Source organism: Clinocottus analis, unplaced genomic scaffold (genome assembly GCF_023055335.1).
Source record: "Clinocottus analis isolate CAN_PGR_092001 unplaced genomic scaffold, fCliAna1.0.p SCAF_13, whole genome shotgun sequence".
NCBI classification, from domain to species: Eukaryota; Metazoa; Chordata; class Actinopteri; order Perciformes; family Cottidae; genus Clinocottus; species Clinocottus analis.
The window spans coordinates 17248696-17273063 of NW_027175854.1; the positions used below are offsets into that span (position 1 = coordinate 17248696).

The 24368-nt window shown below is 44.5% G+C and overlaps 1 protein-coding gene across 2 annotated transcripts in view; it reads left to right on the top strand.

Moving 5' to 3' along the window:
* ap3b1a (adaptor related protein complex 3 subunit beta 1a) overlaps positions 1 to 24368 on the top strand; it is a 49807-nt gene that overhangs the window by 17901 nt on the left and 7538 nt on the right. For both annotated transcript variants that reach the window (XM_068574411.1, XM_068574410.1), the window contains exons 9-25: positions 296 to 393; positions 495 to 549; positions 623 to 694; positions 1231 to 1293; positions 1406 to 1538; positions 2077 to 2186; positions 2268 to 2444; positions 3785 to 3971; positions 4744 to 4874; positions 5522 to 5687; positions 6413 to 6590; positions 8902 to 9064; positions 10676 to 10724; positions 11944 to 12047; positions 18877 to 19105; positions 22092 to 22176; positions 23145 to 23242. In XM_068574411.1, the coding sequence (XP_068430512.1) occupies positions 296 to 393; positions 495 to 549; positions 623 to 694; positions 1231 to 1293; positions 1406 to 1538; positions 2077 to 2186; positions 2268 to 2444; positions 3785 to 3971; positions 4744 to 4874; positions 5522 to 5687; positions 6413 to 6590; positions 8902 to 9064; positions 10676 to 10724; positions 11944 to 12047; positions 18877 to 19105; positions 22092 to 22176; positions 23145 to 23242 (2098 nt within the window). The remainder of the gene's footprint in view (positions 1 to 295; positions 394 to 494; positions 550 to 622; positions 695 to 1230; positions 1294 to 1405; positions 1539 to 2076; positions 2187 to 2267; positions 2445 to 3784; positions 3972 to 4743; positions 4875 to 5521; positions 5688 to 6412; positions 6591 to 8901; positions 9065 to 10675; positions 10725 to 11943; positions 12048 to 18876; positions 19106 to 22091; positions 22177 to 23144; positions 23243 to 24368) is intronic.

Consider the following 24368-nt stretch of genomic DNA (forward strand, 5'->3'; position numbering starts at 1 on the left):
TGGATACACAGCTGGAAGTATACTGCACCTATGGTGGTGTTTAATAATAGAATAATAACAATAGAGCACTGACCTTACAAGGAGCTTTTCAGAATGTTAAAAACACATCAAATCAAGGAAAAGTATCATATAAAGTTGACTAGAAAGATTTTATTGAGAAATGTAACTTAAGTACAGTGTAGCATTAGTACTTTGATAAGTAAAATATATAAATACTTCCTCCATCACTGCCTGGAAGCTGTCAGATGTTTCAAGAGGGATTGAAATGATTTCCTCCTGCGTTGGTGTGTTTCAGGTGGTGATGTCTGTCGCTCAGCTCTATTGGCATTTGGCTCCTAAGCACGAAGTCAACATTGTCACTAAGTCACTGGTCCGACTACTAAGAAGCCACAGGTAATTAAAAAGAAATATATATCTATATATATATAAATGCTGCCTTCTCCTGAGTCAGCTGTTGCGTGTTGCCGACATCTGAATGCTTTCTTTGTTTGCAGAGAGGTGCAGTACATTGTGCTTCAGAATATCGCCACCATGTCCATTCAGAGGAAGGTAGGTCTGCGTGTGGACAGCAGGACATCGAGGTGCCTCCATGTCCTCTTCTAATAACGTTTTCTCCAAACAGGGGATGTTCGAGCCCTTCATGAAGAGTTTCTACGTGAGATCGACGGACGCCAGTCACATCAAAACACTGAAGGTGAATGCTGGTTTACTTCATACTGTAGATAAATGAGACTCGATGGGATTTTGAGCTCGTGAAACGAGTAACTTCACACCGTGTGTCTGCGCGTTATCCTTTTTAAACCTGTGGGGGGAAACGGGCTGCAGGATCATTTCAGATTGGTTGTGAGAGAATGAAACGCGTGAATTATATCGACTGTGAATTTACACAAAGAACTGCTCGAAGTCACTCTTTAATTACAGTGTACAAATGTTGGTCCTGCTTTTCACAGTAAAACATATGAAAAATGTGCTTTTCCAGAGATATAACTGTCACTCAAAGTAAACATGTCTTCCCCTCATGTCCTGTCACATTTCATAGGCTGCCCCTTTAACATTGTACATTTTATTTTACATGTGCACTTTATCATCAACCTGTTTATTTTCATAAACATCACCTGCAGATGTTCACGTTTGGCATGTGTACATTTGTTTTATGCACCTTTTTTATCGTTTATATGTTATTTCATTCTCACTCAACACCCCCCCCCTCCCTCTTCATGATTCTTGTAGTTGGAGATCCTGACCAACTTGGCCAACGAAGCCAACATCTCCACTATCCTGAGGGAGTTTCAGGTTTGTGTTTCTTAATGTTTACCAGTCAGTAACATCAGAAGCCAACCTTGAGAAAAGCGTCTCACTCTTCCCGTGTGACTCCTCGCGCCGCCCGTCTCGTCTTCTTCCCCAGACCTACGTGAAGAGCCAGGACAAGGCGTTCGCAGCGGCCACCATTCAAGCCATCGGCCGCTGTGCCACCAACATCTCCGACGTGACGGACACTTGTCTCAACGGGCTGGTGCTGCTGCTTTCCAACCGAGACGGTAAAAACCCTCCAACGATAACGGATCTCTCTCGACTGTATAATATACGGATAGTTCGGATTTGAATGAGGTACTTTTAAGCAATGTACGTGTTTTTGACACATCAGTTTGTGTCTCAATATTTAGAATATTTTCCCCCTTGCTGTCAGGCCGAGAACTGCAGTCGTTATCTAAGCTCTTCAAAGCCGCCAGACTCCTTTTTGACCAAATCATTAAACCTTTGCAGGACACACAAAGCGGCTGTTCTACCGCTGCCTCGATCGGTAAGTTTGTTTGTGTTATTGTGTGACTTTGCTTTTAAGACCCCAAAGTCTCACAATATCTCAGACGAAGCCACAGATCGAGGCGGCGGTCCCCCAGCAGCTCTTGTTTGTTTTTTCGCGCTAAAATTATTGATTCTGTGGCTTTGAAGAGAGCGCCCTTCTCCTCGCAAACGTACCTCGTGCAGCCGCGCTTCGAAAAACATCCAAGCTCCCGCTTCACGGCGCCGCGGTCGTCTTGTCTTTTGCGAGAAACCCGCTGTGTCGTCTTTTCGCAGAGACGGTGGTGGCCGAGAGCGTGGTGGTGATCAAGAAGCTGCTGCAGACTCAGCCCACCCAGCACAGCGAGATCATCAAACACATGGCCAAGCTCTTCGACAACATCTCGGTGCGTTCCCCCCCCCGTTGTGTTGCATTGTTGGTCCTTTTTTTCAACGTCTCAAGTGTGTTGAACTTGTAAATCTCGCAGGTCTCCATGGCCCGAGCCAGCATCCTGTGGCTGATGGGCGAGTACTGTGAGAGGGTGCCAAAAATCGCACCTGATGTCCTCCGCAAGATGGCGAAGACTTTCACGACCGAGGAGGACATCGTCAAGCTGCAGACGGTCAACCTGGCGGCCAAACTCTACCTGACCAACTCCAAGCAGGTGCGTCGCATACCAGGAGACTCTCTTTTACCCGTTGAGCCGGTCATTAAAGCAAATATGGAGCTGGATTTCACGCTACTGAAAAAGAGACGATTCAAATTCCTGTTATCTAAATATGGACGTCATTTTTATTTCACAATGTCTCGCGGTAAATTGAACACTTCTGCAACCTCCTGAGCGAAATGCTCAGTTTAAATTCAGAGCTGTGAACGAGACAGCTTTTGGCGTAATGGAGCATCTCCGAGCGCAGCTCCGTGTTTACAGGCCCATTCGGCGTGATGGGGGTGATTTTGGCCTCGGAGGCGGGTTTATGAGCCCAGACGCTGCCGCCTCAAAACGAGCACATCATTACACCTCCTGCTCCTCGTAATGTGGCGGGGAGGATGGAGGATGGAAAAAGAGAGAGGGGAGACACAGAAGACAGTTCAGGATTCAGGGTTATAATGCCGCCGCTTCTACGTCTCGCTGTTTTTGGGACCGGAGGAAGGTTGTTTTAGTCATCCAGAGTGAATAAGAACCAAAAAGTAGGAATGAAGAGACAAAAGAGGGTCAGGGGTTCACATGTAAATGACTATATTACACTTTTTTATTCATTTTGGGGAGAAGAAACGAGTAACTGCCAATAATTAGTTGAGAAGGTCGATTCCACTCATGTAATGCTGAGTACAGCACTGGACAGGGTTAGCTTAGCTTAGCATAAAGACTGGAAACAGGCTAGCTCCATCCAAAGTAAACAAAAAAAAAGAACCTGTTACATGTCTATAATGCGTTATAACAGGCTTTTACCGCTGTATACTTCCAGTTACAAGCACTCATTAACAGCCATAATGCCGTTTAACAATAATCTTAGCATTTTAAAAATCATTTTATTTGACATTTTTCTTTAATTAACTTTATTTTCATTTCAAATGACCACTTAGAGTACGTTACAATCACATTACGATGCATTATAAAGGTTAGAACTGATTATACTGTAAATTATTCTACATTACACACTATGGTAATGACAATGAGTGACTCAGCAAGTGTTTCATACGGCATCATGGATATTTATGACTGTTTAGATCTAAATGTTATATGGCGTCACAAGCGTATTATGCATATGTTTATAATGCATTATGGACATAAATGTCTCACAAAGTGTCACTGTAAGCAAGCAGCTTCACACACTTGGCGTTTACTCGGCGTGCAGACACACATCTTACCTAAAATGTCGATGTATTCTTCTCTAATGAGATTCATCTCCGCTCTACTGAATAAACAACCTTTCTACTGTTCGCCTTTTATCCTTTTGTCCGCCGTCTCGCACCTCATCCTACTTCCCTCCTCGCCCGAACCAGACGAAGCTGCTGACCCAGTACATCCTGAACCTCGGCAAATACGACCAGAGCTACGACATCAGAGACCGAACTCGCTTCATCAGGCAGCTCATCGTGCCCAACGAGAAGAGCGGCGCCCTCAACAAGTACGCCCGCCGCATCCTGCTGGCGTCCAAACCCGCCCCGCTGCTCGAGTCTGCCTTCAAAGGTACTTCCATACGTCGCCGTCTCATTCTGCTTTTTGGATCGTGTTAAATCCTCTAAATAGCTGCAATGTTTAAGATGGAATACCTTTCCTCTCCTGTTTGGTAATTCATCTGAAGCCAGTCGCTGAATCTCTTATTTCACATCTATTTCCAGAGGTATGCAAAGTTGATTCAGGCGGTGGTTTTATTATTCTGCTGCGTCTGTCTCTCTGAAGGGCAGTCAGGTCAGACCCCCTTTACCTCGGACTAATGAGATGGGTAAATTATTGAGCTATTGCTAACCTTTTTCAGACACTCGGAGGAAGAAAAAACTCTCCCTCATTTAGCTGTCTCTCTTCTCCCCCCCCTCCTTCTTGACAAAGGGGACAGAAACTGCCTCCCACAACATTAAAATTCAGAGGCGGTTTGCACCTACTGGGTGTTTATGGAAAGCGCTAACCACCCCTGTCATTCTTAATATTCACAACTGAAGTCTATTTTTTCGCTTTTTGGTTTGCAAAGCACAGTTTTTAGAGCGCTCCTCCCGAGGCACAGACACTGATTATCTTCCTGCGAGGCGGGAGGAGGGTGAGTGTGTGTTTGTGTGCGCGCTAAACAACAGAAAGCTGATATTAGCGGCACGTCGATGCATCTCTTTAATCATCCTTCATCTGCTCAAACTTCCTTTTTGTTTTTGGTCTCATGTTTTAATATATTTTCCATTTCTTTACACACAAAAATGTGTAAACTTTTCACCGCTCTTTGTTGTTGTGTTTTATTTCCTCTACTTGTTAGATCGAGACCGCTTCCAGCTGGGCACGCTCTCCCACAGCATCAACAGTAAAGCCACCGGGTACCAGGAGCTCTCGGACTGGCCGGCTTTGGCGCCCGACCAGTCTGTGAGGAACGTGGAGGTCATCGAGCCGGTAAGAAACCACCTTCCAGACGCACGACCAATCCTCGTCCTCTACTTTTTCTAGTAATCCTATCGAAGGTTCTCTCGATGCTGAACGTTTGGCCTGCATCGTGACCATTCTCCCGATCTTGTTTTTATAATTTTGTGAACTTGTTGTGCCTCGTTTAAGTTGAAGAACAGAAATTACAAAAAATTAAAGGGCTTTGTTTTTCCAGTATTATTGATTTGTTTGTTTTTTTTCCTTTCCTCTGAGCACCAGCTTTATCTTTGTTACTTTGTGGCAGCTAATGGGGATCCAAATAAAACAATAAACAACAATAAAGCAGAACACACACAACCATTTCAACTTACTTCATTCCTAGTTTTAAATGAGAGGTTAATAGAACAGATACGGCCTCTCGGGAAATCTGTGTTGTCTTGGACAAAATAAATGGCTGAAAAAAAAAAACAGATTGACTTAATTGAGTTAATTATTCCATTAAATCTGAGCGAGGCGACTGAGAGCTGTGCATCTCTGCTTTAATGGCTGCATGCTTTGCTCTTTGCCTTGTGTGAATTAGTTTTCTTCACATCGAACACCAACAAAGCCAAAACAATCTGAGGACAGCTGAATAACTTGTTTGAATGATTCATTGACCCTCCACTCTGTGTGATCAGGTGCAGGAGTGGGCACCGTTGGTTGGGAAGACCAAGAAACCCAAATCCGATGCCAAGTTCTACTCGGACGACGAAGAGGAGAAAGAAGAGGAAGCGTCTGAGAGCGGTGGCAGTGAAGACAGCAGCAGCAGCAGCAGCAGCAGCAGCAGCAGCAGCAGCAGTGAAGGTTTGTCTTTGAGTTTGAAGGTTTCTCCTTGTTAACGTCAGAATCCTGAAGGTTTCTGGTGGATTTGACGACACCTGTCAAGGGTTGTTTAACACTACAGGTCCCAGAATGCAAAGCAGCAAACACTCATTTAGCAGCCAGCTACCACAGATGAGCAACTCGTGGATTTTTTTGCAACTCACTCTTGATGCGGACGTCCTTTTTATTGATATGATACACAAGAGGAGTCGGTCACCTTGCTGCACATTGTGGCTTCTTGTTTTATTACTAACTTCAATATTTAAGTAAACTGAAGATAAATAACCACGTATGTCTTTCAAGATGTGTTTTTTGTTGTTGTCGGGTCTAACTTTGATAACAAAAAGCGTTTGGTTTTCTGTGACTCCTTCAAAATAAAAGCCAACTTGCGTTTTGCCAGTTGCGATGCTTTTAATGTGAAGCAGCAGTCGATGATTTAACTTTTGACTGTTCAGTATGGAGAGTAAACGGTGACATCAATGAGATAACATAATAAACCGTAACGCTAGCAGCTCATTTTTACATGTGAATGCAACGTGAAAGCTGGGTGAGAACGGCATAGCACCAAAGACAACCGGCTAGAGGGGATCACCGAACGTAAATACGTTTAATGGCTTTAGCTGAAGAAAGGTCGGCCGTTTAAAAAAGGGTCAGATGTCATAAAAACACCAGACGCGTGACTTGACTGATGTTTGATGTGCGCTCAGAGTCGGGCAGCGAGAGCGAGGAGCAAAGCAGCGAAGAGTCGGACGAGACCTCCAGCGACTCCGGGAAGAGCTCCAGCGGATCTGAGAAGAGCTCCGGTGAATCCGAAGCCGAACAAAAGAAGAAGAAAAAGACCAAGAAGGCGCCGCAGAAGCAAAGCAAGACAACCGCTGCTTTCAGGTACAGTTGAACTCCTCCACCTCCGTGAGACTCTGAAAGCATCATTTTTCTTTCCCTCGTTGTCCAGATGTTCTTTGCCTTTCGTACTTCTTTACCTAACTAGACAGGTGCGCGCGTGAAAGTCGTAGTCGACAATAAAACGCTCTATAAAAAAAAAACTCTTAATCAAAAAATGCAAAAAAAAGCTCACGGAATTTTTTTTGCTGTAAAATAAAAAACGCTCCAAAAAAAAAAAAGCTATCAAAAAAGCTCTAAAAAGAAATGTTTCTGTAAAAAATGTCTCTAAAAAAAAAAAGAAATCTCAAAAAAATGTTTCTGTAAAAAAAATATTCTCAAAAAAAAGCTCTAAAAAGAATTTGCTGTAAAAAAAATTCTCTAAAAGAAAAAAACTCTTAAATAAAATCGCCCCAAAAAAATTCTCTCATAAAAAAATTGCTGTAAAAAAAAAATCTCTAAAAAAAATTGCTGTAAAAAAATTGTATTCGCTAAAAGAAAAAACACCCAAAAAATGCTCACAAAAAAAATTTGCTCTTTTAAAGGAAATTTGATGTAAAAAAAAAATTAACTGGCTTTTTTGAGGTTGCAGTTTTCATTTTTTGAGAGTTTCTTTTAAAAAAAAAAAAACAAATAAAATTTTTTTTTTTTTTTTTTTAAAGAATCTGCATCTCCTTCCGCGCCCCACCTGTAATACCGCCGCGCCCCACTAGAGGGTCGCGCCCCACAGTTTGAGAACCACTTTTTTTAAGTACAGTACATTTCAGGGAATCAAAATGACAAAAGTCAACACAACCCAAATAAATAAAGCTTTAATTACGGCTGTAATGTGGATCTGATGACTTAAGGCAACATTGAATGTCCCTTTTCATCCCAAACAACTAAATCTCAGATAACAGATTCACCAAAATTAATCAAAATCCATGTTTTCAGGTCGTAGAGACAAAATCGACCAACTTCCTTGAACGAGGCAACAGTGTAGGATCTGAACCACACACACACACCTATTGTTCTACTTGTATAAATATACACATACACATACACACCTCCTCTCTCTATCTCACACACACAGACACATGAAGCTGGCGGAGCCGCTGCAATATCGTTAGCGTGAGTTCCATTAACGAGCTAATCAGAGAGAGTTTTCCTCCAGTAGCGTAACCCACATTTACATGGCTAATGGATAATGACTTTTGATTGGTCATTTAGCGGCCTGGTGTTGCCAATGAATGCGATTTGAGTCATTACTGCCGAATATGCTCACGTGCGCGCCGCGACACGCCGGCAAATTTGGTTTCTCGCGCGCTGGGCTCCGGCCCGCTCGCGTACACACAAACTTGCACCAGAGTCGTACCTGATTTCTGTGTGTGTGACAGGCCGCCGGCTGACCCTGTTCTCTCCATTAGAGAGTGTAATTAGAGCAACTCACCCCGGTGCTCAGACACACACACACACACACACACACACAAACACATGCGCGCACACTCACTCGGTAATTAGAGCAGCTCACCCCAGTGCTTCCACAACAAACACAGCATAATGCCCTCATTATGGCCCAGTCATTTCAGGCAGGGCCTAATCAGGCCCACAGTGATTTATATCACTTTTTCCTGTTCGCAGCAAATGAAATCTGTAGGCCAAATTAATACTGGCTTTTCATCATCGCCCAAGTTAAAAAGCCAGTTACCGTCACAATTCCCCTCATTAATTTAACGGCTGAAAATCCCAGGCAGGCGGAGTAAACACTCATTATCGGGACAAATTGAAGAGGGACGGAGGCAAGTGAAAGAGAGAGGAGGAAGATGGAAAGAATCTTCTCTCTGTCTTTTTTTTATTTTGACTGAACGCAACATTGAATTAACTTCACAAAAACTAAGAAGGAAAAACCTGATTGATCACCGTTTGTTCTGATCGGGCGTCTGCTTTCAGATGCAAAAAGTGGAATATTATTAAAAGAAATCACAGTTTTATCCCTGACGTCTTCGAGCCGTGGATGTGTTTCGATACCAGGAAGAGAAGTCCAGAATTCGATGAGTTATAATAAAACGGTTTTAATGTAAAATTCAATGGTGAAACGGGATAAAATGTGTCTAAGCTTCCGCTTCCGCAATAGTCAGCGGCGGGTAAATTCATTTGAGATGCAACAGTTTTAAAAACGCAGTGGACGCGCAGTACTCGACGCGCAGTACTCGACGCGCAGTACTCGACGCGCAGTACTCGACGCGCAGTACTCGACGCGCAGTACTGGATACGCTATAGTACTATTCTTCCGTTACTTTCCGTTTTTTTAATTCCACGTTTGCGCTTCCGGTTTCAGCGACTCGGATGAGAACGGAAACGGACCCGTGGCGCCGGACGGCAGCTCGTCGGCGCAGAGCTCCTCCGGCTCAGAGAGCGACTCCGAAGACGACTCCGATTCAGACGCCGCCCCGGCGGCGCCGCAGAAGAAGAAGACGAGCGACGTGAAGGTCAAACCCAAGGTGACGCTGCGGTTTAGCTGCTTCTGTTTGGAGCTCACATGAACAAATGTTTTCTTCTACAACTTCTACAAAACGCTGCACATAAGAAACCCGATCGGGCCCGGTTCATGGCTTCCCATGGATTTTAGGAACATTTTATGTGTCGGGGTTTTCTCATAAATGTGCGACCGGAATCTCAGAAAATGTTATACTTCCTGCAAATTTCTGTTATAATAATCTCAGAGAATATTTAGGAGAAATTCTTGCAAATTTACAACTTGAATTTCCGAAAATATTCTGCTTTTTTTTTTACCATTTTAATCTCACAGATTAGAAGATGTTTTATTTATCATAAATATGTCTTTGGATCTTTCTCAAATGACCCCCTCCCTCCTCTCGGATCTAAATAATAAATATAAATTCACAAAAATCTCAAAACTTGCGTGCACTATTAAAGCAAACATGCACTACTGCCATGCTGTATGCATGTTTAAAGAGTTACTGAAGTCCATAAGAACCTGTTGAGGAGAAACGACACCTTAAGAAATGTTACTTTCCTTAATTTCAACTTCTCTGTTAAACTGAAAGTATAAATAAATAGCCGTGTCAACACACTGGATTCGATTCTGTTCAATGCATGAGTCAAACCGTAATGGATGTTCATCTCTGAGCTAACATATTATATAAGAATATCTACATTTCCCCAGTTCAACCCCGTGTACAACAGGATACGTCTGCAAACAGGATTAATGGAGAAACCGTCGTTTCGGCTCTCCGCCGTTCCAACTTAGAAACCGCCGGGTTCCTCTGGGAGTTGTTGTTCCTGAGGCGCACACGCGTGGCGAGAGCGTCGCAATCCCAATTTACTTTGCAGGATATAATTTTTGTCATCTTCAAGTGTTTCATTCGTCTCCTCCTCCCCCTTCCTCCCCCCTCCTCTCTCACCGTCTTCTTCTTACCCGTTATGCTCATCACATTATTTCTCGCCCTCCACTTTCCTTTTCTGCACTATGAAAATCTCATTTCATACAGTTTGTCATTTGGACTATAGCCTATGAATTATGCATCTTTCTCACACCCCTCCCGCTCCTCCAGACCTCCGTTTGCTAACAAGGTTTCCGTCTCTATTACCGCCACCAAGCGGCAATCGGAGAAGATCCGATAAGACGCGGCCGCTAACTTCATTGTTTGCTTTTGCCCCCTCACTTATTCCTCTTCTGGGTTTTGTTTGCCGCCGTCCCGCCGGCTCGGCCCCGGAGTCTGCAGGCTGGAATTTTACGGTTCTTTTATGCGACGTGAAAAGGAGAAAGGCGGATAAAAAGCACTCGCATGTTTTTAAATGCGTTTTTATTGTGGCGGCGCGCGGCGTAATTCCCACACGTCAACACCTGACAAGCGCGCCTCAAGTCGCAGGAGGAGGCGCGGATCGGTTGTGACACGACACTCTGCATGACTGGCCGTTACATATAGAAATGCAGAGTGTCTGTTTTTGGGGATGAATGTGTCGCGTCTCCAGAGACACTGCCTACACAATTGAAACATTTCACAACACACAATTTCATTACTTTGGGTTTGAAGTGTCTGTGTGTGTGTGTGTGTGCTCATCGTCATGCTGCTGTGTTTGATTTCCAGGTGCAAGAGAAGTCCAAGGTTGAAGTCTCCTTACTGGATCTAGTTGACTGTGAGTTCATCGGCACGTTCACCGCTGTCAATCACTACATTTTGTTTTAATGTTGTCGTCAACAGTTAAAGTAACGTTGTAGTTCCTCTCAGCTTCTTTTGCTCGAAAAGACCCCATTTTCCACCGCCGCAGGCTCCAAAAACACAGCTCCAATTTAAAAACAAAGCTCCGATTAGCTAATTCCCGGAGAAAGAAATCGAGCGTCGACCAATAAATGACCGCGGTACTTTTCTCTGGAGCTGAAGAGAACTCATGCGAGAGCGAATATTGGCCTTTCATTTTGTCAGGTTGCCAGATCCAAATGCATTCCAGTGTTTTTCTCCGTCTGCTTGTGTGTAAATAAGCCACGTTTACGCTCATGAGGCTGAACATCATCTCTATTAAGCCGTGATGAACCGCTCCCTGCAAAAACCGCTCTCTGACAAAAGCTTAAATCTTCCCTTTTAATATTTACTATTCTGCATCAAAACCGTTACAAGACCAAGCCTAACGACGTTTCCATGATAAATAGGACGTAAATAAAACAATACTTCATCTAATATAATAATGAAACAGCTGGTTAGCGACAGTACGTTCACGCAAACAGGCAAAATGAGTCGGATTGTAAACACAATTAAAAACAATTCAAACCCAGATTTGTTCCCTTTTTGGGACCTTACTCACTACATTTGTGTATTTCTTTTCAAGTCTTTATCTTGGACGCGAGCTCATGTTGGTCGCTGTGTTTTTCTAGAGCTTGACGCCCAGAAACGTCACCAGACGCCTCCAGTGGTCATCAGTGGAAACTGAGAGGGGTTATTTTGGTGTATTTTTTTGGGAAAATCCTTCTCGTTGTGCCTTTTTTAAATCTCCTGTGCCAAAAGGCAACGTGACGTTTTACAGTAACAAAAGCTTCATATTAATAAACAAAAAAATGACATGAAGAAATGTCCCTGAAACAAATTTAAAATGTTGAGAGCGTACAGGCCCGTGTCATCCACACCTGTGAAACATCCTAATTTAATGCAATTTAATATAAGTCGATGTGTTCGGTGATGCTTTCTGCATCTTCCGCAGCTTCCCCAAGTGGCCAAGAAACAAATTGTTTAGCTTTTAAAGCAACCGCGTGTAGAATCAGACGATTCTTGTCTTTGGCGCCCCCTAGTGTCGGGATCAAAACAAGACGGCGTGTCAGACGGCGCCGCTTTAACTCCTTGTTTCTCTTCGGGTCCTTTTTCAGTTTCTCCTGCGCCCAGAAACGCACCAAAGCCCTCGGTCATCTCTCCGTCGCTGCTGTCCGACCTCGAGGGCCTCTCCCTCTCCAACGTCTCCACCACCGTGCAGGTTAGTACTGTGTGTGTGCGCATGTATGTGTGTGTGTGTGTGATGACATTTCCTCCATCACCGTGTGCGCAGAGTCAATTGTTCCTTTTCCACCCGACACTGACGGAAACAGCGGCGTGGCGTATGAGATGCTGAAATGAGCCTCTCTCTCCCCTGTGGAACATTTTCTGCTCCCAGACGCCGACTATTGACCTTTTCTGCCTCCTTATATTTATAGCCAGCGAGGACGCCGCGACTGCTCTTCCTGTTTCCTGTATCTCTTATAGTCTGTCTTTCTCACCCCCTCTGCTGTCTTTTGCTCTCGCACACCCTTGAACTCTATTTCTCCGTCTCATCTATAAGTCCACCTCTCTCTCTTCCCCTCCCTCCCCTCTCTCTCCTCCTCTCTGTCACCTTCCATCTCTCTCTGTCAGATGTTGTGTCCCTTGTGTCTCCGTGTTGTGTATATCTGATGGTTGACCTTTCCTAGTGTGACGGCTCCTTTCTCTCCGCGCGATGTGAGCGACTCCACTCGTCTGTGTGTTTTGTATCTTCCCCCCCTCGGGAGGAGGAAACGTCCAGACCGTTCTTTCTGCTGCTGCTGTGTCTATCCTGCGTCTGGAGGTTTTTTATATCAGAACATTTATGCTCTGGTTCTAACATGCTTCACACATGTGACATGTGACGTGTGCTTTTACTTTGAAATGACATATTTTTCAAGTAGTTTGCTGTTCATAGATTGCGTATGAATATAAAAGTGAGCTGCGTGTAGCTATTAATTTACTTGATAATGAATCTGTAGATTTTTAATTAGTTTTTTCATCATGCAATCATTTAATGATTTAAAATGCCCATCACAAGTTCCCAGAGAGCACATGTTTGTTTTTGCAATAAGAGAAATTAAATGTGCAATCAATTAAGTCAATAAATAATTGATAAACACACATTTTTAGCCAACTGACTTGTCCACCAATCACCCAATAGGTGTATTTATAAAACATAACAAATATGAGACATGAGTGCATTTTATTTTGTAGGGTTGAACTCGACCACATTGTGTTTTCCTGCTTAAATACATTTTTTAAAGACAGATGCAATACATGTAGACAAACTGAAAACAGCTGATGAGTTGATAGCGGATGCTAGTTAGCAACACCCGTCTCTTTTTAAGGATTTTATTTCTAGCTTCAGTATTTAGTTTGGTTTCCACCTTTGTAACCAGGATCTCCATTCAAAAGGGAGTGGTACATTTTAAGTCCTATCTACGTCTCTTGCAGAGTGATGGAGGAGGCAGAAGTTAGACTACATTAAAACAATAGTTTGAGATTTTGGGGAAATGCTCGAGTGTGCTCGCGACAACCAATTAGCTGCGTCTATAAAGCGCCTCTGAAGCTCAACAGCGCTGCTTATTTAGACCCATTTACAGTCTACTCAAAGGTAAATGTGTGTGTGTGTGATAGAAAAGTGACGGACTTCATCTTAAAGAAGCTTTAAAAGTGAGACTGTGTTAACTTTTCGTGGTGAACGATCACTTTTCGGACGTGTTTTCAGCGGCCGTCAGCCGTACTTTGGCTTTTGTGGCGAGTTGCTCTGCATTCTGAGCGCCGCCCGCCTGTCTGTCAGGATGATTGACAGCTGCTCTCAGACCAGGGTTTATGCAGCGCGAGTCTTGTTAGTCACCCCCCCCCCTTTCCACTCCTCAGGTGAAGGCCGTTGCAGTAATACAGAATAGAAATGCAGATTAGAAACAGGGAACTTTTTCGCACATCAACATCTGATTTAGAGTCAATTCTATGCATAAATACATGATGGGCATCGGGATTCATAGACAAGGGTAAATAACCTCACCTTTATTCACACTCGCCCCTCCCCACGCTTACACATCAGCTCACACACACACACACACACACACACACACACACTGGCCCCTGTGTCATTTCTATTTCTCAGCAATCTGCCCACAGAGGCAGCGAGTCTGTCTCAGCTGAGCGCTCGGGCCCTTTTAGAGAATTACTGCATGGTTATCAAAGGCATTTAGATTAACCCTGGTCACTGTCTCTGACCCACCTCCTCTGCTGTCTCCTCCTCCTCCTCTCCAGCTTCTGCATGCTACCGCTCTCTCTAATAACATTTTGACATTAGGATCTCTCACAAATGCCTCTTAAATCCCTCCCTCCCTCTTAACACCACCCGAAAACCTCTTCCGACCGCTGTCCGTGTGTGCGGCGGCGGCGGCGGCGCCGAGGAGGGAGGGGGGGGGCGGCTGAGGCTGATAACTTTTCATTCATAATTAGCAGTCGGCGAATGGGGCTGCTTTGGGGGGAAATTGAACTGTCAGCGGCGGGGCGCGCGGCGTTTGACCCCATCACGCCCAGAGGGGGCCATCATAATTTGTTCATTTGGTGTCCATCAGGCGGGCGCCGGCTCGCCCCCTCCTCCTCCGCCGCCTCCCTCCTCACCCCTATGACCTCCCTCCCCCCCTCCCTCCTCCTCCTCCTCCCCAGTAGCGGGCGATCCGGGGGTTCACGTCTAATTATGAATCAGCAGAAGGACCCCCGAGCGCCACGAATGTAGCAGCAAGCTGCCCTCCAAACCTCCCGCTGCCACTCAAACGCCGGAGATTGCCTCTTAAACAGAAATAAACGCCCACACAGAAAACGCCGCTCCGGCCGGCGCGGCGGCGGCGTGCGGATACTTTTTGTTTTAATGCAGCTGTTGCAGCTTTTCTTTACATTACCTCGTTTTAGCATCTAGCTTTTTGTTGTTGTCCCCGTGTGTTTATTTCGGTGCGCGTGGGCATTCAATCTGTCGTCTTGTGTTTGTTATTTGTTATCCGAGGGGTCAGAGGTCGCGGCGGCCGTCACTTGAAAAGCTGCAACAGTCCGCTTGTCTGTAAAAAACCACGCGGCCGTTTAATCACTGGGGGGCAAGTAAATTAGGGTGTTAAGCATAAATATGATGCCACATCCACGCCTACGTGAACACATTAGTGTGATGCAGTGAGGAAGTAACAACAACAACAAAACATTAAAAGTACGACGTTTCAAGTTTTACTTCCTGTGCAAGTTTCTTAAAATAAGATTTAATTATGGATCGCAACTTCAGATTCAAGAAACAAAAGTCAAGAATATCCATCACCCGAGTTGTATTTAAATAAATAATAATTTGTTTTTTTACTAGCTTTAAGAAAATAGGACGTTCAGGATTCATCAATGGACTTAGCTAAACGTCTGTTAGTATATTATCCTTGGAAACGTAGTAAAATATAAGTATAAAAGAGCAGAAAAGTACTTTCTGAAGTAGTGAAGTAGTTTCACGTTCTGCAGCCAGTGTTACTGTATTCATATTATACTCTAATTATTTAAAATGTGAAGTTAAATACTGTACTTTAGTACTAATCTATGATAGTTTGATAAGCCAAGTAGACAATCTTTTGTGATTCATATGTAAAGAATGTCTCTTAACTTAAAGATGCATATTGTGTTTATATATATGTACATTTTAAACATTGCCATATCTTCTAGGTTTTGCACTGTGACGTTGCTTCGGGCACTTTTTAGTATTTTCTAACATTTAATTGGCGATCGGCAGATGAATGGATACTGAAATCGCTCCTCAGCTTCAGCCTTTACTTCTATTAAATATCATGCGCATTCACAGAAGCATATTGCTAACAATACTTGCAAAGCTAAATGAAGGACAACGCGGTTTCTGAATAACAATCCTCTATTATTGCTAATCCACTTTAATGGAAAAATTTCAAAAATTAATCATTTTTAAAACACCTAATTTACTGACAAATTGTCATAAATGAAGTAACCTCTGTCTGCAGAGACTTCTTGTTACATTAAAGTAGTTTTAGACGGCTGTAGTAACATTTACTTAATCCAATTTGCAGTCAAGGTCTTTGTGACGCAATTAATTGTCATCTCCTGACTGAGGGGAACAATTAGGCCCTAAAGTCAAACACATGTCCCTTACCTTCATCCTCACAACTCTTGTCGAGCATAATGAAATCCTGTCCCCGCTGCTGGAGGCTGAAAAGCAGAAATGGATTTTCAATACATGCCCATACATCTCCGTGCTCCCCACGACACTTTCTTTTTTAAATTGGTCCTCTTATGCACACGGCACAAGGCTACCCGGCTCCCGCTTAGCCCTTCTTTTTTTTTTTTTTGAATATGTCAGCGGGATTTTCAGGTCATTTGCCAGAGAGGATGTTGGGAGCGTGGCGTCCGGGCCTCTGAAGGTGACTGGTGTCTGTGTCATCCATCACGGGAGCTTCCTTTAAGTTGATGCATAATAGAGCCTCTCAATCAACTTCCCCCCCTCCTCCCCTCATTGTCACCTCCCTCCTTCTTGTCCGGGGGGGTTGTTGGAGAACAGGGAGGGGAAGCCGAAAAGAAAAGAACACGACACCGACAGAGCAGTCAAGGTTACATCCTTCTTCTTCTCTTATTTACACTTGAGGCGTCGGATGGAAGAGCGAATGGGGGGTCTTGCACTCGGCCTTTTTTTAACGGCCCGCCGTGTCAAATTGGTGATGATAAGCCGTTTGAAGCCTCCGTCCTGTCCGCCGCTCCCGTCGAGACGGGACCTTGAAGCGGGACGCGTCCTGTCAGGGAGGTAAATCTCCGTCGCCATTGGGACGGCGAGCATTATAGCCGGCTTCATCGACGGCGAACGCTTTGACGCGCTCAACACAAGCGGCCCGATAAATAAAAGACCGCACGCCGACAAATGTTTGTTTTACGTCCTCTGCGACCGGAAGGTTTATCCCGTCGCTTGGGCAAAGACTTGAATCTTGGGGGGGGGGGAATGTCCCAAATATCCTCAGTTACCATCATGTGCACCTGTAGCTGTAAGTGGATGCATCCATTTCTGGAGGCTTCAGTTTGTGGTGCATCATGGGTAATCGGAGAATGGGTTTGCACGCACTACTGTGAATGAGCGTGCACGTGCAGCAGGTCAGCGTCCCGCCTCTCCCTGTGTGTCTGACTTATTTCATCTGCAGCCGTCCTGAACTTGACTGAGTCTCAATTCAACAAATGAATCAAATCACGCGGTGTAGACCGACTCGCTGAGATCTGTAGAAGCTACGTCTTCAGGTGGAGTTATTTCAAATCCGCATCCGTGAGCAATTCGTACAAGAACTTTACTGGTAAATCTGTAAATTCGAGTCAAAAGAGCAAAGTAAACGGCATTGAGGAAGACTCCGCCTCCGGCATTCAAAGCCAACTTTCTACAATTTGCAGTTCTTGAGCAATTGACCTCAAAGTGGATGAAAATATCTTCGTGTTTAACGTCTCATTGCTCAGTAAATGTATCCAACCTTTGAGGCGATTTACGGTTTGAACCTGCTGTTTTTTCCTCGCGTCTCGCTGCGACACGACAGTGACAGCGAGCGTTTAACACGTTGAATCTCATCTCTGCTGCTGCGTCGTGTCGTACGTCAAACCGATTCTTTATCCTCGCTCACCTCGTGACACTTTGTCGTCGTCGGAAGAGGAAGAGGAGGAAGAGGAAGGAACACGCTGCCAACGTGTCCAGCTTCAACAACACAATGCACACTGACACCGCTCACTGCCGTAATTGTTTCCACCGTGTTTCTTCATATCATATTAGTCGTCATATTCAATTAGCTTAATTAGTTCGCACCCTCTGCTTAAAAAAGTCTTCTATTCCTCACGGTTCTGCTCTCTTCGTCACTCTGGCAACTTCTTTGAGACGTCAGATCTCTTCGAGGTGGGAGATGGCAATTTTTCATCCTCATTTGCGCGGCGTATGAATACACCGAGGTGCTAAGTGCTTCAGAGGGTGTGAACAGGCTCGGTTCGCCCCCGATGTTTCGAACTAATTAGTGCCGTCACTCAAAGGCAGACGGACATCTTTAACTTACGAGACGTACTTTGGCGACGCTCTTTATTATTTTGAGGTGTGAAGTTTATTCCCGCTAATGCCCGTGTTTGTCATGTTTGACAGGCCAATATATTGTGTGTGTGTGTGTGTGTGTGTGTGTGTGTGTGTGTGGGCCGACATCCTCTTTCCGACGGGGAAAAGTGACTGAAAAGCGTGATCAGTGTTCCTCAGAGTAACGAGATGTTAATATTCAGGGCGAAAGAAAAGCGCCACCAGCGCATCCGCCTCCTTTCTCTTCCCTAACTCTCAAAGGTAATGTGATTTCCTGCCTCTGAAAAGGTAAAAGCCTCTCGCGAGCGGCGGGTTCGGCCCATGCAGGCACTTGTGTTTCTATTCATTAGAGGTTGTTTTTATTCAGAAGGGTTTGACCGAGCATCCAGCCCATTTCCCTCTAACCGGGCTGATTGAGAACATTTCCTAAATGGGCTCGTCTTTAGCCCGCCGCCTTAATGAAGGGAGGGCTGGTGGGGAGTTTATCGGCCAACCCTTTGGTCCCACTTCACTCAGAAGTGCTGCGTTCTTCCCGCTGATTGGACGCCGCGAATTGCATGTGAAGGGAAGACCGGGGGATTCTTGTATTAATCTGTCCTTTTGTGTGAATGCATTTACACTGTAATGTGCGAGGCGTCCCTGGATATTTTTTTGTTGTTGCGATGTGGAGCGCCTGAGGCTTCTGGGTAAACGCTCAGCATGTTACGTTTGTTTGTTTTTTTTCTCATCTTTTCTGCTTCCAGCCGTGTTTAGTTGTTTGTACCTCAATTCAGCCTCATGTCTGCTCCTCTAATAGACAAAAACAGTCTTTTTTACTTTGCTAATCATTGTAAAACACATTGGCGAGGGGGAAGGTCCCCATTTAAAAAACCCAATTAAAGGATAATAGAATCAGTGGTTGCTGAAGGTTCATTCCTGCCTTTTTTACACTCCTCTCTAGGTCACCACTCCATCTTTTGGCCCTGTGAAAACCCACGAGCTGCTCCACCATATGACTGGAAAAGGGCTGTCGGCCAAGTACCACTTCCCCAGGCAGCCCTGTTTGTACCAGCCCAGTATGGTGGCTGTACAGGTCATACTGGCCAACAGCTCAGACCACAGCCTGGAGGAGATCCACATAGGAGACCGAAGCCCCGCGAGCCTGAACATCCACTGCTTCAACACCATCGGTGAGTACGAGGGCCACGCCTGTAAAATACTCACTAAAACACACAACCTGCAGCAGGACATTTAATATTGAATACTAATACTGGTCATAAGTATCAACAGCCTGATAAATGTACTCCCTCTGTGGTTAAATAACTGTTAAAGTCAGAAGTAATAAGCTAATGAAACGCTTTACAGGAACGGCATGAGCGCTAATAAGGCGGGAACTTCCGGTTCTGAAAAAGTAATGCTGAAGTGTCTTAAAGCTGCATTCTCTCTCCTGACCACCAGGGGGCGGCTCCTCTGGTTGTATAGAAGTCTATGCTTCATGTGTTAAAGCTGCATTCTCTCTCCTGACCACCAGGGGGCGGCTCCTCTGGTTGTATAGAAGTCTATGCTTCATGTGTTAAAGCTGCATTCTCTCTCCTGACCACCAGGGGGCGACTCCTCTGGTTGTATAGAAGTCTATCGTTCATGTGTTGAAACTGCATTCTCTCTCCTGACCACCAGGGGCGACTCCTCTGGTTGTATAGAAGTATGCACTTAATCTCTTAAAGCCATATTCTCTCTTCTGACCACTAGGGGGCGACTCCCATGGTTGTATAGAAGTCTATATAAATAATGTATTCCCTCAGTACGGGATAAACCTTCCCTCAGTCTCAATCTCTAGTTTCAAGTCTTCTTCTATACAGCGTGATGTTCATTTAGAACATTATGATCATTTTAGAGTCAAATTTCCCTTTTTTAGTTTTTAGGACTCTTCAGTTTTTGAGCGTTCTTCAACCTGTGATGTTTAATGTCACCAGATCTTCTGGCTGTTTGATTCCAGTTTTACATGAAAGATTGAGGATAGAAAGTGGCCTTAAATCTCCTAAATAATGCAGTTTAATCTGTTTATAACGACGCTATACCGGCTTGAACCTGCTGCCGGTCCTCACACAACCTGAGCTTATTAGTATTTGCAGATTTAGGACGCCACATTTATTACAATCTGTGCACCATGTGACGTCTCCCTTCTTCACTCATGATGGCTTTCTGGAATTCCTACAGCTCTATGATTGTTTTCCCAGACCGATATTAAAAGATCATTTTAAGCCTCCCCTTCTAAAAAAATAAAAACAGCCAATAATACTTTGCCTAATCCCTGTTCATTAGTATCGATCAGGCCCAACAAACAAGCCCCATCTCCATATTTCTTGTCACCCCCCGTTGTACGATTGCTCCACTCTGTATATTATAAGAGCGAGAGAGCTGTGCTCCCTCTAGATTTTCCATTCTTTTCTTTTTTTCCTTCTTCGTGCGCACACAAACAGGCGGCGCTGGTGTGCGCTGGAGCGCGTTAAAACTGTCAATTGCAGGCGATTGATTGGGCATTGAAGGAACCGGAGCAGCCAAACAGTGGGTAATGCGGATCGATCGGCGCCCGGCTGCCGCGAGCTGGTGGCTGGAGTTGGTTTTGATAAGTCGCAGAGGATGACAGACGAAGCGTTATATAATGCTGTTTTGTGTTTGTTTGTCACGGGATGATAAACAACGGGGCTCTTGTTTAGTGGGAAATGTCGCACATCGCCTCTACAGGTGCTTTACTTACAAAAACACAGAATTTAACCGTTTAAAATTAAATGATATGTGTGAATCATTTGATATCTTTTATATTGCATTTATTTTAAACCACTCAAGTCGCTGATTATCCAAACGCGTTTAATTCAAACTCCACAGAAACAAACTAAATGAAACTCATGGGAAGCGTCTCGGTTAAATGTTTAAATCACCAGCTCTGGTTTTGTCAAAATAAACCTTTTGTTCACAGCGTTACACGTGGAAGACATTTTGCTTTGCTCATCACTGTAAAACACAATGTGTGTGCATGTTGCATGTTTTTAAAACTCGTACATACGTGTTCATGTTGGTGGAAAAAGGATAATGGACCAAAATGAATAAATAAAACAGCGTCTTTGTTGCAAGTTTTATTACAGCGTGGGTTGTCTTCTGTTGCGTTACCCTTCCTATCGGCAACAATAACAACTTCATATAGTCGCCAAATGAATTGCAGAGAACATGTTGACGTTGCCAGAAGTTCAAAGGGCAACGTGAGCAATCAATAAACCCTGCAGGTTGCAAACAAACGACTATAAAATTAGGACTCATATAATATAATAAGTTGCAGAAGATGACGTCCTGCTTCAACTTTGACCTCCTTCACGGACGCATTTCCTCGTGTGGATTCATCTTTGCCCACAATTAGGCCAGCAGATCTTATTTTAAATAGTGTATCTTGTGATTTATATCGACGCAGACGACTAGACCATCAGAACTAAATAATAAAACAAATGTCTGACGTGACGGCTGGACTGTAAGTGAGTCAGTGACGGCTCTGTTTTCAGAGGCTTTTCCTCTGGAGTCTCTTCTCCGTCCGTGAGAAGAGTTACACATTGAAACAGCTCTCTGCTCCACGGAGGATGTTTCTGTCTGTCTGGGTTCTTCTCATCCTTAACCTCCTCCTCCTCCTCTTCCTCTTCCTCTCTCATTCAGCTGTCCAGACTTTCTCTTTAATGCATTTTTTTTTTTAGAGGGGGGGGAGGGGGGGGGGCGCTTTACTTAACTCTCTTGTCTTTCCTTCCTCACCTCGTCTCTTCTTGATGCTGATGCTCTCCATGACAAGCCTGTTGTCTTGAAAATATGCTGCTCCTTCGTGTGTGTGTGTGTGTGTGTGTGTGTGTGTGTGTGTGTGTGTGTGTGTTCTTCCTCCCCGAGGCTAGAGGTGTGTGTGTGTGTGTGGAGGGGGGGATTGAAGGATAGATTTCTCACACACGGTGGCCTTGCTTTGTGAAGTAGAAAACACAAGTGGTGTGGATGCCTGTCTGTTCCACTCTGCTGCCCCTCCCCTCCTCCTCTTCCTCCTCCTCCTCCACCTCCTCCCCCTTTGCTCCATCCTTCCTCACGTTGCACACTGTGCCCTTGTCACTCACTATTCCTTTTCTCCTCTCCTTTTTTTCTTTTCTTTCCCAGAGCGGCTGGAGCCAGAGGCCTCCATGACGGTTTCCATGGGTATTGACTTCAGCGACTCGACACAAGCAGCCAACTTCCAGTTGTGGTGAGACAACCTGACACTCGCTCATATCAAGTGTGTTCTCTTCTTTTTCTCCGACCTTCAGTTGCACATCTTTTTCACTACCACTCACGTCTCCCTCACGCGTCTCTTCCTCTTGCGTTCATTTGCATCCTTTCTCCTCTTCCCCCCTCTCTCATTTGCTCGGTGGGTAATTCTCCTTTTCCTCCCGGCTCTGTGCCGGCGCTCCCAGGTGAGACATCAGCCGCGATTGATCCGGGTTCACTGGGATAACAATTATTACGCCAGTAATCAGCCGCGGCTCAAATCAACCTGCTGAATGCCATCGGCGCCGCTGCTCAGCTGATCAATAACCTTATCAGAAAATCTGTTCAGGATGGAGAAGGTGGGGAGGGAGGGGAATCAATCCGACCCAAAATGCCTTGCAAACCGTGCCAATGGCAATCAGAGGAGAAACATTTAATACACAAACGAAGCATGAATAGACACAAGTGCACAAAGCACACGCACACTGTGCCGCACGTCATCGTCCATAAACATGTCAAAACAACACAATAACAACACAATGAGTGTGTAGCACGATAGCATGTTTGGTTTGCTTTACGCCGTCTCCTTAGTTTTATGCTTAAAGGTTCAAGTATAAAAAGTCACGCAAAATGTTTTAAAACTCTCGTATTTTTCATTTTCTCTTCGGTTCGAACGCGAGGAGTCATGAGCAGTTCAAATGGTTAAAAATCCTCGATTTTCCTTTTCATGGATCTTGGAAAGCTGACGACATACGGGGCAAGAGGCGGCGCCTCATGTGGCGTTATTGGGACGTTAATTATGCTAAAGTGCAGCGCGTTCATCAGGAAAACCCGTGAGAAAAAACAGGAGGAGAAAGTTGAGGTGAAAATGTGAAACGTGCTCTTACACGAGGTCTGATATCTTGCAACCTAGATCCCTGCTTCATGTCAGATCCTGTAAATACGTTTATTTTCCCTTTTCCTCAGCACCAAGGAGGACCAGTTCAGTGTGTCCATCCAGCCGGCGGTGGGAGAGCTGCTGATGCCCAGTACCATGACCGAGCAGGACTTCAGCCACGAGCAAGGTGAGAAGTCTTTTCATGAGCTTCAAAGCACGAACGAAATATTAAAGTATAGAGTGTCACACATAAACTGCTCTGATAAAGTCTTGTTTACATGTATGTACATTGCTATGAAAGGCAAATTTCCTGCAATGTTATTATTAAAGTGAGCGAGCGCTTGTTCAAGTGACAAAATAACACATAAATTAGCTTTTCTTACATCTACGAAGGACATTTTCCAGACGGGTGGGTCTCAAATAGGAAATTTCCCAAGTCACCGTAATCTTTTCTCCAATTGTCGTGATGAATGCATGAAGCTTGATACATGCAATATATTGTTGTTATTGTCCATGAAACAGCTGACTTCATCTAAATAACTTTCCAGACATTTTGGGCTCTGTAGTATTTTAACTGTATTTACAGCCAAGAAAACTACAACGTTATATTTTTAAACGTGTATAAATACATGCATGTTGACCGAAGGAAAAATATATCGCCACACCTTTCCTTTAAATTGAATGTGAATGTGAAACAGGAGCTGTTAGCGGCTCGGAGACGACGATAAAGCTTGTTCATCTTTTAAACTGGACTTTTCCTTTTGTGTGCAGTGTTCTGGAGTTATATTTATGAAGCGGCATTAAATCCTCGTAGCCCGCCTCTAACAAACATTTCCTCGCCGCTGTCATTAAAGCGGCACGCGGCCCTCTTTACGAAGCACTTACCGGCGTTTCCTCCACAAACGCACACCTGTAGCGCTGCGCCGCGCGGCGGCTATTGAGAGCGGAGAGCGCGCTCATATCCGAGCCATCAGCGGGCTTTTAAGTGCGTGCTTAATGCTGCTTCTGCCTTAATTAATCTTCATTCGCCGTGTTTTGAGCTCCGCTGAATACACCTCGCACTCGGACACAAAACAGAGTGGAACAACTCTCCGGCAAATTGCTGCTTTATACCAATTGAGTGAAGTCAATTAATTATTTCAGTTTACAGCTTTTTCATTATATTTGCCTTCGAGGGCTCTTTTATTTTTTACCTAACTTGTGCATATTTATCTCTATTCTTGCTCTCAAATCCTTGTTCATTACTAAGTGCACATGAACCGGCCATTTGCCTTCAATTTGAAGAGATTGTTTTCTGCATTTATTGCTGATTT